The 12659-nt window shown below is 39.9% G+C and overlaps 1 protein-coding gene across 2 annotated transcripts in view; it reads right to left on the bottom strand.

Annotated features, from left to right (window-relative positions):
• Nucleotides 1–12659, bottom strand: part of iqsec3b (IQ motif and Sec7 domain ArfGEF 3b) — a 37141-nt gene that overhangs the window by 9314 nt on the left and 15168 nt on the right. For both annotated transcript variants that reach the window (XM_030136047.1, XM_030136048.1), the window contains exons 5-8: nt 10822–11531; nt 9881–10042; nt 8734–8856; nt 3166–3332 (exon numbers count right to left, since the gene is read on the bottom strand). In XM_030136047.1, the coding sequence (XP_029991907.1) occupies nt 3166–3332; nt 8734–8856; nt 9881–10042; nt 10822–11531 (1162 nt within the window). The remainder of the gene's footprint in view (nt 1–3165; nt 3333–8733; nt 8857–9880; nt 10043–10821; nt 11532–12659) is intronic.

Below are 12659 nucleotides of genomic sequence, written 5' to 3'. Positions count from 1 at the left end.
CTACGTTTGGACAAGCTCCATTTATTTTACATTTTGAGCACTGCCTCTGAATGGTTTTGTTTTTTGAGATTCTCTTGTTTGATCCATTCTCATTTGCTGATTAAATCCATGCACATGTATATTATAAAAGCCAAGTGGCCTCTGTGTGCATGCTTACAAACATGTATGTGTATGTGTGTGTGTCTGGGGATTCACACAAAATCCAGAAAGAGCTGACTGCTGCTGTTTGGCATACTTACGTATTTTTGGTCAAGGAACAGACTAGTGAAAATGGCAAGTTGATAGGACTAATATTTTAGGAGATGTTAGTAATTTTGGAATACAACAGCCTTACATCACGTTGCTATACCCAGAACGCTTTGGCGGTGACTGCTGGACAAATGCGGTACAGCATGCACAAATACACAACAGCATAAAAACTAACACATCTAGAACCTGTGGATCAACGCACTAGTTGTTCTAAGAAACCTCTATCTGTAGTTCCTGACTGCAGCTGTTTGAGTGTTGGAAATTCAACAGTATTTTACTCTCACAAATCCAACATCAAACCATTCTAACCTTATGTAGATTTGTCGTTTTAGAACTACTATTGCCCAGTTTTAATATTTGTTGGAAAATTAATCAAATATGGTCAGATACTTATTTGATTTTGCATAACTAGTAATCTGTTTCCTTCCAAAAACTAATAATTATTAATTAGACACAAGAACCACATCCACAGTCAGAGTGATATTGAGTGGATTGAAGAGCTTTATAGAGTAAATCTCTCACTTCATTGATTTCAGAGAGTGAAGCCAATATCACAAACAGACAGCGCCTTAAACTGGAAACCAAACAGTGAAAAGGTAAAAGCCTATATACCATCTCATGAGTGGTTATATTATTTACAGACGCAGATACTGAATCCAATCATTTTTAACTGTGGATCCCCGAGAAGCAACAGCTACAGTGAAAACTAAAGGGGATCCAGATAATAACCTCAAAGATCATTGATTCTTAAACTGGCTCTACAGGCTCAAGTAATTTTTGTCCAAGACATAACTGGCTAATGAGTTTATTTCATGCAGGGCTTGTAACTGTGAATCAGAAAATGTGCATTTATCCCACTACGTGTGCAGTCAGGTCTATTATCACTGCAGAGCTACTCATACACAAACTGAATAGTTAAACATTACAGAAGTAAGGTATGTAATATTTATTTCTAACTGGATTCTTCCTCTTACTGCAGGACAGAAGGAAAGGTCAAACTGTCCTCCTTCAGGCCCTGGCTGCAGTCAATGTATTTATCTATTTTCCTGCTGTTCTCAGTCTCAGGGAGTGTAGTGCAGGTGATGAGATACGTCCAGAAACCGGAGTGTGTATCATTAAATCTAATGCTAAGTGAGCCTCAATTAAATGGGTTGATGCCACACTCTCTGGAGCAGAACTCAGAGTCAAGGATATCAGGGATCTTCTTGTGCACAGCTGATGGTTTTCTTGATGGCAGCACAGACATGCACGAACCGTCTCTTCGAGTGATTTACTACCGCTCAAGAGGCTGTCACTCAAAAGACTGATAGAGACTTTGATGTGCGGTTGATAAAAGCACGCTTCTTGTAAAACTTTGACTTCCCTCTCCTCTGCTCTCTTTTTCCTCCTTCGTCTCAAACTGTCTGACGCGTGTCTCCAATGGATCACATCAGGCGCGTGCACAGACATTTTAGAGCGAAGGTGCTCAAGCAAAAAAAAAAAGAAGGGCATAATAATCAAGAGTGACTTACAGAATCTCTATAAAGCTGACAACACAGTATACACATTTTTTTTTACTGTTTTCTGACAGAGTCAAAGCATAAACATTACATTAGTAATACACCACAGCATACCTCACCAGACTGTCATATAGTTCAGCTTAAGACCTACCTTCATTTCAATAATTACTATTTTAAAAGAATCAAAACTAGTGAACTTGTCTAATTTGTAGAACAGTATAACTGTCTTGAAATTCTCTGCCTGCCTGTCTGTATCTCTCTCCCTCTCTCACTTCATTAAACATGACAAACACCAGTAAACAGCTGAACTAGGCTTTAAATCACGGATTTTGGGATGTTTTTTTTGTTTGTTTGTTTGTTTGTTTTTTTTGTTTGTTTGTTTTTCAGGAAACTTAGGGCCAGTACTGGCCAGACCCATCAGATATCAAAACACATTTGGGGGAACTGATAACAGAGAGAGTATTTTTTACTCTTAAATATTGATGAATGAAGAAACAGTTGGGCTCCAGCAGAGAGGGCACTTTTCTCCTCCAGGGTAAAAGGGCAGGTGCTTGAGCACTACTAGCGGTCTATTTCTGCACGTGCCTGGATCCCATCATGATCAGCAGGAGTCCATGAGTGTGCATGTGGTTGCTGTAAGTCAGTGTTTTTCAACCTTGGGGTCGGGACCCCATGTGGGGTTGCCTGGAATTCATATGGGGTCGCCTGAAATTTCTAGTAATTAATAAAAAAAAGACAAAAAACAAAAAAAAACTTACTAAAGTGGCAAGGTTTCACAGTGAAAGGATCAATTTTATTATAATGCAAACTTTGGTGCTGCTGGTGGATATACACCGTAGGTGAGCCTCTAAATAAGACCCTCTTTCCTCCTCATTTCAGTTTAACCCCTTAAACACTGGTTTCAGATGTTTGTGGTGCAAGATTTTATCAGTTTGAGAAAGAACAGACTGTACCACACAACTTAAAAAGGGGACTGGGAGCAGTTAATGCAGTGTTTTTTAACCTTAGGGTCGGGACCCCACATAGGGTCACCTGGAATTCAAATGGGATCGCCTGAAATTTCTAGTAATTGCTAAAAAAATTTAAAACATTTAAACTTTCTAATAAAAATGCACATTATATAACCTAAATGTAGTGTAAAATTAACGTTTATTTGCAACATATTATAGTAAACTATTACATGATCAAAAACAAATTAATTTTAGCAAAAAAAATGTCTCTGTTTTGAATATCTGTGGTCACCAAAAATTTGTGACGTTAAAATGGGGTCACAAGCCAAAAAAGGTTGGGAACCACTACTGTAAGTTATATCATTACTCTCCTCTCATAAAAAAAAAAAACCCACACTTATAGCTGCAAATGTTAGAGCTCACACTGAAATTCCACCCATTTTAAGCTCATACATGCACACACTAACCTCTCAGGTTGCGTATGAAGTCATCGAGGCCCATTTTGCGTTGGGGTTTGATGTTGGGTGAGTACATGTCAGTGTTGAGCAGGACCACAGCGAAGGCCAGGATGAAGATAGTGTCTGGGTTATGAAACTGCTGCACCACATCAGGATTACACATACAGTACCTCTGGCTGTGGAGGACAAATAGGACAGAGTTATGGCTTGTAACCTTCAATTCATCATTTCTTCAGCTATATTAAACCAGCCACAATGTCAAGTACCATCAGAAGCACAATTTCATTTAAAGTCATCCTAAAATTTAATACATTGTAAGTCTAGTGCAATAAACTCAGAATACAAAATAGTGATTTGTGTGTTGATAGTGAAATACTAATTTCAATCTTTCCTATTCTAGGATCAATTTTCATATTAAAAGATCAATATCTGAACTCAATAAATGTAGGAAGTAACTATGCCATCATCAGGATCTAGTCAAATACTTGATCAATTTCATCACAACTAATGAAATCAATAACTATCACATTAATAGATATTAAAATCCAAACTACAGTGTTTCACTTCAGCTGATGAGTGTGAGATTTGTATCCACAGAATCTCATCACATCACTTTAATACAACAGTTTTCAGTTAATATTATCATTTTCACACTTCAAACGTTAAAGTCACATTTTTAGAGACAAAATACACTTCATATTTTAATAACAGCTATATATTAATGCCACTGGTAACTACAGCGCTTGCCTATGTTATACTTGGCACCAAAAAGACACCAGAAGGATTCTCAGGCTATTTTGAGTTTAATGGAAAATAACAATGGTGGGATTTGCTGCATCACGGGGTGCTATAGCAAATATTGGGCATGAATCAGTAAGGAGGGCAATTTACATTTAAAGAATAGAATAGAATAGAATAGAATAGAATAGAATAGAATAGAATAGGAACAATGAAAATTTGTTTAGCAGCTCTGTTTTGTTTAGCAGCAAAAACAATTAGTGCCAAAAAGGGACTGTATAAAAAATATCACACAAAATATCACACAAGTACTGAAAAATGTAGCTACAAGATAACAATTAAAGTACAAAACTACTAATATATACAAAAGGCTAACTCTATGCTATATTTGACAAATATGTACAACAAATAAGGAAATATACAGGCAATATAGGATATATACAAGGTAAGATTCAGAAAAAAGGTGCATTGGTCATAAGTAATTGCAGAGGTAAGGTAAATATACCCTACCTCAGCATGAAAAATGGCTCTAAAAATGTGGCTTATTCCTGACACAAGATCATTGAATTCAACTGAATTTTAAGGTTAGGGTTAAGATAACCCATACAAAAGCCATTTTACTCATATATTGACAGAGATTGAAGCTCTACTCAAATGAGAAGAGCAGCCTTTTCTACAAAAATGAGACACAGGAGGCATTTGAAAGTGCAAAATGATTCTGCCTTAGGTAACAACATGCTGCCCAGTCCGCTTTGGAACCAGAGATGCTGCATTTGGACTTCCTCTGCTCCATCGCTGCCTACAGGCTTTATAAACTCTCACTTCCACCCTTCCTTCCCCCTCATCTCCCTCCCTATCTTTCTTACTGTCACTTACGCTTACACAGTGGGCCATTTCAGTGGTGGGAGGCTTTTATCTCTGCAGCCAGGCAGGACGCAGACATGGAGAGGGCCGCTCTGCACCAGAGGACCATGTACTTGTCATAGCATATGCAAGCGAGTAGCCACATCTGAGACCTACACATGCAGAAATCCTTTTCCCAGACCATACAGAGGATCTAAAGCCACATAGCTCCCAGAGTATCAATCAGCTGCAGCCCAGCACAATGGCTTTGTGGTAGAACGCACACTGCCTGGCTGAAACGTTTCTACGGATATAATTAAACCAGCACATTCATAGACACAAAAAGGCACAAATGAGTATCTGGATTCGTCAGATTTATGTAATTCTGCAATGTATTAAATATTTAAGATTAAAACATGTGCATGAGTGTGAGTGTGTAAGTGGATGAATGAATGTATGTGTATTGAGTGAATGAAGTGTGTGTGTGTGTGTGTGTGTGTGTGTGTGTGTAAGTACGTGCGTGCCTGCGTGTGCTTCATTCACACTTTGCAGCACAGCTCTCCTTCTTATGTAACCAGTTTATTTAAACACTAGCTCCCGATCTCTTATCTTCGTATCTGCATATGAAAGTTGCATGCCAGCTGGCACAAACACTGCTTCATATAAAAGAACTACTCATGACAAGAGCACAACATGCTTTAAACAGATGACATAACAACTGTTACGTAACAGATGTGGCATCGGATGTCTGGCCATCCTGAGAAAAGCCCGCATGCTTTGACCTGCACTCATATCTCCAGCTTCAGAGAGTGTGGTCTCACATCGCTGATGAATTTGTAATCTGCACCCCGGGGCTCAGCACGTATGATTGAGTGTGATGTGATTAGCTGATGACCGCAGTGGGTGTTCTGATTGGCTCGCAAATCAGAAGCAAAGGGAGGAAGTGTCATGACTGTTCATTTCGCCTCTCCCCTCATCACTTCTTGTTGGAGTAGGGATCCTCTTTATATATAGGGCAAAGCTAGTGATAGCATATATTTTTCTAACTGTAAACTAGTTTCATTAAAAGAACAGCAATTGATCAATTCTAATTTACTGTTCTTACATTCTGTTTCTACAAGCTATTGCCTGTGTAGCCTGATAAACCACTATTATTGTCTAAAGGTATCCAAACACACCAGTGGGCAAGAATATGGTACAGAGGGTGGCATGCTCATTTATTAGAATGAACATGCAATATTTAATGTTAATAAGAGAAACAAACACAAATATTGGATATGAAATAATGGACTTCAGACTCAGAGCCAAAGCTAAAGTATAGAAAAGTACAGAGAAGCACTAGGATACTGTAGGCTTTGGTATTTTCATTAGATTTGATCATTTGAAACAAGGATCTGCTGTGAACCAGTTTTAATTGAGTCAGGGACGTTTTAATGTCACATATTTTAATATTACTTTTAATCCTGTCTTGTGTAATTAAAGCGGCAGTGGTTGATAGGTTTTGGGCATCACTGGGCAAAAAATTTTTATAATTACCTCTCAAAATATTGTAACTCAAGGGGTCTGGGTACAAACGAGAATTCCACCACTGCTATAGGTTGTGTTTTCAGGCTGCAGAAAATCTACATTATGACGGGAGGCATCAAGGTAGTAAAAGGTAGGAAGTAAAAACACAATCGACAGCTATAATTACTGATCTCTGTTGAAACCCTGTGGATTGAGCTTGGAAAAGAAGCTTCACTTTTCTACAGCAGCGAGAAACAGCAGAGTAACGTACAGCTCTGGAAAAAATTAAGCGATCACTGCAAATCAGCATGTGTGGATGTATGACAGCCGTTCCATTCCTGTGTCTGATGAATTCCAACACAAGCACATCCTATTCTACTTAATAAATACCTGATCCATGTCTTATTTAAGAAGGAGAAGTAAAAACCACTACTGTGGCCACCACTATCTTCCTACATTAGGCAAAAACAGTGCTATTAGTACCGCAAAAGTAATATTGAAAACTACTCGACTTCTGCTCTGACAATCTGAGGACTGGTTTTTCTATAAGGACAATACTCCTGGCCTCAGCTAGGTCAATAAAGGTGTGGATGATGGACCACCAGATGAAGACCCTGTCATGATCAGCCCAATCTTTAGATCTGAACCCACTTTGAAAACTTCTGGAGGAAGATGGATGGTCACAAGCCATGGAACATTGCGGAGCTTCTTGAATTTCTATACCAGGAGGTGCATAAAGTTATCCAACAGCAATGGTGGAGCCAAGACACATGAAAGCTGTCATTGAAAACCAGGGTTATTCCACCGAATATTGATTTCTGAAGTTTTCCCAAGTTACAACATTAGTATTGTGTGGTTTAGAAATGAATATGAACTTGTGTTCTTTGCATTATTTGAGGTCTGAAAACACTGCATCTTTTTGTTATTTTGACCATGTGTCGTGTTCTGCAAATACATGCTCTAAATAACAATATTTTTATTTGGAATTTGGGAGAAATGTTGTCGGTAGTTTAGAGAAAAAAAACAAAAATGTTCATTTTACTCAAACACATACCTATAAATCGTCAAATCAGAGAAAGTGGTAATTTTGCAGTGGTCTCATATTTTTTTTCCAGAGCTGTATATGAGCTGTATATACTCTGACAAAGGAACCTGTATATTTTCACACTGGGATGTTTTCCCCCCGGTTTCATCTCCTGAAGCTTTAAATTAAATTTAATGAAAAATAAGATGACTTATTCCCAAATTAATCACAAATCAATCAGTTGTAGAGATAAAGGAAAATAATTTTGAAAGATAACTGCTGTACATTAACATAAAGTATATATTATACGGTGATAATCCGCCGTCCAGTGATTGAATTACACAAGCAATTTTGGGAAAATGCTTAATGAGTTCAAAGGGCAGTAACTAGAGTTATGTCCTAGTGGTGACATTGTTAGCAGTCCTGAGGGAAAGAGCAACAAGAAAGATAACATGTCCATGGCAATGCAGCCAATTACTCTGAAACAAAAGACAATAATGGTCATTTTTATTGCTTTTTATGTCCTGCGGGAAATTCATAGATACTTCCAGGACATTTCAAGGACAGTACCCAACAGGGGATGAGGTAGGTGTCTATTTTCTGGTCATTTGATGCAGTCTGTTTTGCCTCAAAGAATTTGAGTCAGAATAATAAAAACCCATTTCTGTCCACGGTGTATGTTAGAGACAAAGTTCAACAGTCAATTTAAAGGTATACAAACTAGTGCTGGTCTCTTAAGGTCCTCTTGGTATGGAAATGAGTCTTGTACCACAGATATGCTCATGCATTTTAGTAACTGGAGGGCAGAAGCCGGCATCGACAAAATGAGCAGAAAACCATCTCAACAAGACTAAAACCCTTTGAGTACTAAACATGTGCTTATACATATTAATGCATGAGTTTGGATGGAACTGGACACACAACCTCCAGCATATATGAACAGTCTACAAAACCTAAAGACTTGGCCAGGAAATGCTAACCAGAGCGGTGAGACTGAACATCTATTTTTGTACTGATGGAATGCACTCTGATTACCTCAGCTCAGATATCCGCTATGACTGGCTGACAATCAAACACTGCTGGGTTTAGTCAAAGGTTACAGGCAATCAGAGTAATTTGCTAATGATACAGGGCTTTCATCAGTGCATGTTGCAGTGAGTTAGCCACACCACTCTGCCTATTAGTATGCCTTTCTGGATACGTCTACTACCCCAAGGCACTGAGGTGAGATCATAACATACAGTTTTTTTCTTCTATTCTCTTGTCAGATATGCATGCTGTGTTTTGTGTCATTGCTTTTTGCTTTGCACAGGTGGCTACAGGCAAAAAGGCCTATTCATTTCCAAAAGTTCAGTGTGTCCTTACCAGATCTGCTCAGTCATGTGAAGAACTATTGAGCAGAATTATATTAAAGAGCAACGCCAAGACCCAGTGAGGCTGGTTATGAGTCGAGTTGATAGTCTCACCTAAAGGCTTCGATGAGTCTCTCCACTTTTTGTGCTTCTCCCTGAACACGAACATGAGCCTGGAACTTTCTCAGGGCTTCGTCGAGCTCCATGCCCGAAAAATCCATCTCATCCACAACGCAGCTGTAAATAGGCAGAAAGAGGAAGAGGGAGACAGCGAGAGAGAAAGGAGAGTGAGATGAGATGTGTCACTGTAAAGGTAAGCATGTGTGTGTGTGTGTTTGTGTGTTTGCGTGCGTATGCCCAGTGCTGATGGCAAATCTCCCTTTTACAGTCATACTTCCATTACAAAACCACTGACCTGGAAGCCACAAAGACAGCATATTTGCATGCACGCATGTGGACACAAGCGCACACACACGTACACATTGAAGGGTCTGATGACAGTGTAAGATAAGAGGGAAGGAAAAGGAGGGATGAGAGGGCAAAATAATGAAATGCAAAAAGCGAGGGGGCATAAGAGGGGCGCATGAAAGGCTGAAGACAGGCTCTGGTGATGAAAGATGCATGTGTATGTGTGTGCATGTGTGTGTGTATGTGTGTGTGTTTAGGTGCATAAGTGTCAGTATTAGTGTTCATGTTTGCAAGTCTGTATCTGTAAGAGAAAGTGGGGGTATACGCCTGTGTGTGTCTGTGTGTGTGTGTTTCCCAGAGCAGTGACCTATTTCTACAATCTCTGCAACAACCTCAGCAAAAAGCCTCTCTTTCCGGGATCTCTGTCTACACTGGTTGGATGCAAAAAGGGTGAGTAAGAAAGCATTAAGTAACTGCATGTTTTCATGGATGTGTTGCATTTATTCATGCAAGTGCTGCACGTCAGCAGTGTTTGTGTCTTGTCATGTGTATATGTAGGGTTGGATTGCAATTGCCGGATACATTTGGCTAAAACGAAAAAAGAAAAAGGGGGATTCAAGTTTCAAGTTCTAACAAATTTCCTCCTGAATTTTTTATCTGCTCTATTTCTGTGCAGTAAAAACCACAGGACAAAAAAATCTAAACAGATTGCAAGGAATCCAGTGGGATTTATACTTGACAGGTGGATTTGTCACAGGACTTTTATTTGATAAAACGCTATGAAAACCCAACCCTATGCATTCACTGTGTATATATGTAATGAATAAATGTCACCGTGATTATTTGGACTCACTCCAGGACGTCTCTGTTGAATTGAAGCTTGCTGTTTCCCAGAAATTCTCCAATCATCTGTCTGCTCAGGCCCTTCCTCTGCAAAAGGAAGTGAGCTACTCCAATGGCCGTGTCCGGGACGAAGCCACGGGTAATCAGGAAGTGGATGCCTCTCTCTGGATTCCTATGCACACATAGCCAAAAGCAGCAAAGCAGACAGTGTTAAGAGTTAGCAGCGTGTATATGATGCTTCTGTGCACTGAAGCGTACAGATGTGTGGGACTGAGTGAGAAGAAAAGGCGTAACACTCCACTTAAATGTAAGTGTTAAAGTGTATGTGCAAGAGAAACTGTGTAAATGTGTGGATGTGTGTGTCTAACAGCACAAAGAGGAGAAAAAAAAGTAAGGAAATGTGCACTCATGCGTAAAAGCTGTTCGCTCTGGACCCTTGGATCAGACCCGCTGTCAATGATGCATATGAGTTAATTTACTTTAATTTGTATTTAATAATAAGTGCAGGCCAACCGTGGACTCTATTTATAGGAACTGAGAGGCTTTCACATTGTTCATGACCTCCTTGGCTGCCTCTTCTCTTCAAATTCATTCTCTCTACTTTCTCTCTTCCTTTTCCTCTTCTCTTTGTCCCCTGTCTCCTGTTTTTAATCTTTCTTTTCATGGACATCACAACATTGCAAGATAGCACCAAATAAGCAGCTTCTTCCAAAAAAATCACAAGCACTAATGAGCGGTTGCTTAGAGCAGTTTTGGAGATTTGTGAGACATAAACATTAAAAAGAGTACTTTGAACCCAGAGCCACAGGGTGCAGAAAAATGTTGCAATTTTCCAATTTTTCATGTGTGTACGTGTTCTTTTTTGTGTACAGGTGCGTGTGCGTGTGTGTGTGTGTGTGTGTGTGTGTGTGTGTGTGTGTGTGTATGTGTGTGCGTAGTCTGCAAACTCACACATTGAAGAGGTTTAGTCCGATTCGGTAGAGGCGTTTGCGGTGTGTGTCTGTGGATAAGGTTGGCGAGCGGCAGGAGGCCGGATCCTGGCAGCGATCCCTGGGCAGAGAGACAACCAGAGCCTGCAGGGCCTCAGGACTTGGCCCCCCAGGCATCTGCTGAGGATGTGTATAGTGGTACTGCTGGTACTGGGTGTAAATCTGGGCGGGCTGCTGGTTAGATTGAGCTGAGGTGGAGATCGAAGTGGAGGTAGAGGTAGAAGTGGAGGTGGATCCCAGACTGTCTAAGCCGCCCTCAATCTCCACCCCTCCTCCTCCTGGAGCTGGCACCGCTGAACCCCTCCTAGATCCTGGATCAGCCATTTCCAACTCCTCGCTCGGAGGAGGTGCAGGGAACTCTGGCTCCTCTGCAGATTGGCCATCTCCTCCCCCAGGGCCCCCACTCACAGAAGTCTTCCTGCTGCCCGCGTTTCCCAGAGAGGTGGTGGTAGTGGTGGTAGCAGACGAGATGGTGTAGGAGCTATTGCTATCGATATGAACCGTGACGTCTCTGAAGGCCATTAGCAGTGAACTGGCGCTACGGGGCAGACAAGCACTCTCAGCTGCTGCACGAAGGGCCCCAGGGTCCATCAGTAGCCCCTTCCCCTCTCCACCTTCTGATAAGCTCCAACCACGGAGGGCGTCATCAATTGACTGAGCCAGCGAATGAAGCTAAAAAACACACACACTTTAAAAGTCAATAATCATGGTAAAAACATAAATTAAAGTTCATACAAATGTGGGCAGTATGACCATAAAAACCCCTCATATCTCAGTATGCTAAATAGAACTGGATATGCAAAATATATAAAGTTTTAAGTTAAAGTATTAGTATTTATCTGTAGTACCAAAAACACAAAACCTCACAATAAAAATATATTTGTTATGCTACTTCCTTCAGATGCAATGTCACTACAACACAATTCGTACAAGACAGACAGTTCAAAACCCACGTTACCATTACTGCATATGTGCACTGTTAGTTAAGGCACCCAGGTTTTACTACAAGACACTGCCATCCACTGAAATTAAAGCTAACGGGAGGTGTAGCGTTGTGTTTCTGTTACCGTATCCCATAAAACTCTGGCATATTCTCAAGTCAAAGATGCACCGCAATATGCACATCAGAATCAAATCATGAGGGCGGTGACTATTCACAGCTATGCTTGTTAGACACTGTGTTTTGTTCTCTTGAATGTTTTTATGTTCTGAGGTGGGTCAAAGATTCTGCTACTGTAAATATGCTGCTGTTTATATTATAGTCTTGAATAAAAGGGAGTTCAGAGCTGCCTGACTGCTAGTATTAACTGATGAAAGAGACGTGCAGTTATACGGGAATCACTGATGGAATATACTTCAACAAAACTCCATTAAGACCAGTAATAATAACAATAATAATAATAATAATAATAATAATAATAATAATAATAATAAGAAGAAGAAGAAGAAGAAGAAGAAGAAGAAGAAGAAGAAGAATAACACATTTTGTTTATGAGTGTCTTTCTTGGCACTCAAGGTCACTGTACAGGTAAAAGCAGAAATTTATCCTGTCCTGGTATTGTTGGCTTTTGGGGAAATATGATCAAATTGATGTATTCAGTTTTTGGTGTTCATTTTGATATGTCATTGGCTACTTTGTTTTTTAGCATTCACCCAGAGGAATTATGTAAAAGTGATGTGTATCTGTTTAGAATACTGCTTGCCGCAGCCAAAAAAGCCATCACCAAATATTGGTTAAAAAAGGATCCTCCCTCAATCTCCTAGGTGATAAAAATTGTCAATCATATCTGTTTAATGGAA

Source organism: Sphaeramia orbicularis, chromosome 6 (assembly GCF_902148855.1).
Source record: "Sphaeramia orbicularis chromosome 6, fSphaOr1.1, whole genome shotgun sequence".
In the NCBI taxonomy this organism is placed as follows: domain Eukaryota; kingdom Metazoa; phylum Chordata; class Actinopteri; order Kurtiformes; family Apogonidae; genus Sphaeramia; species Sphaeramia orbicularis.
This window is presented reverse-complemented; position numbering and strand designations above follow the sequence as displayed.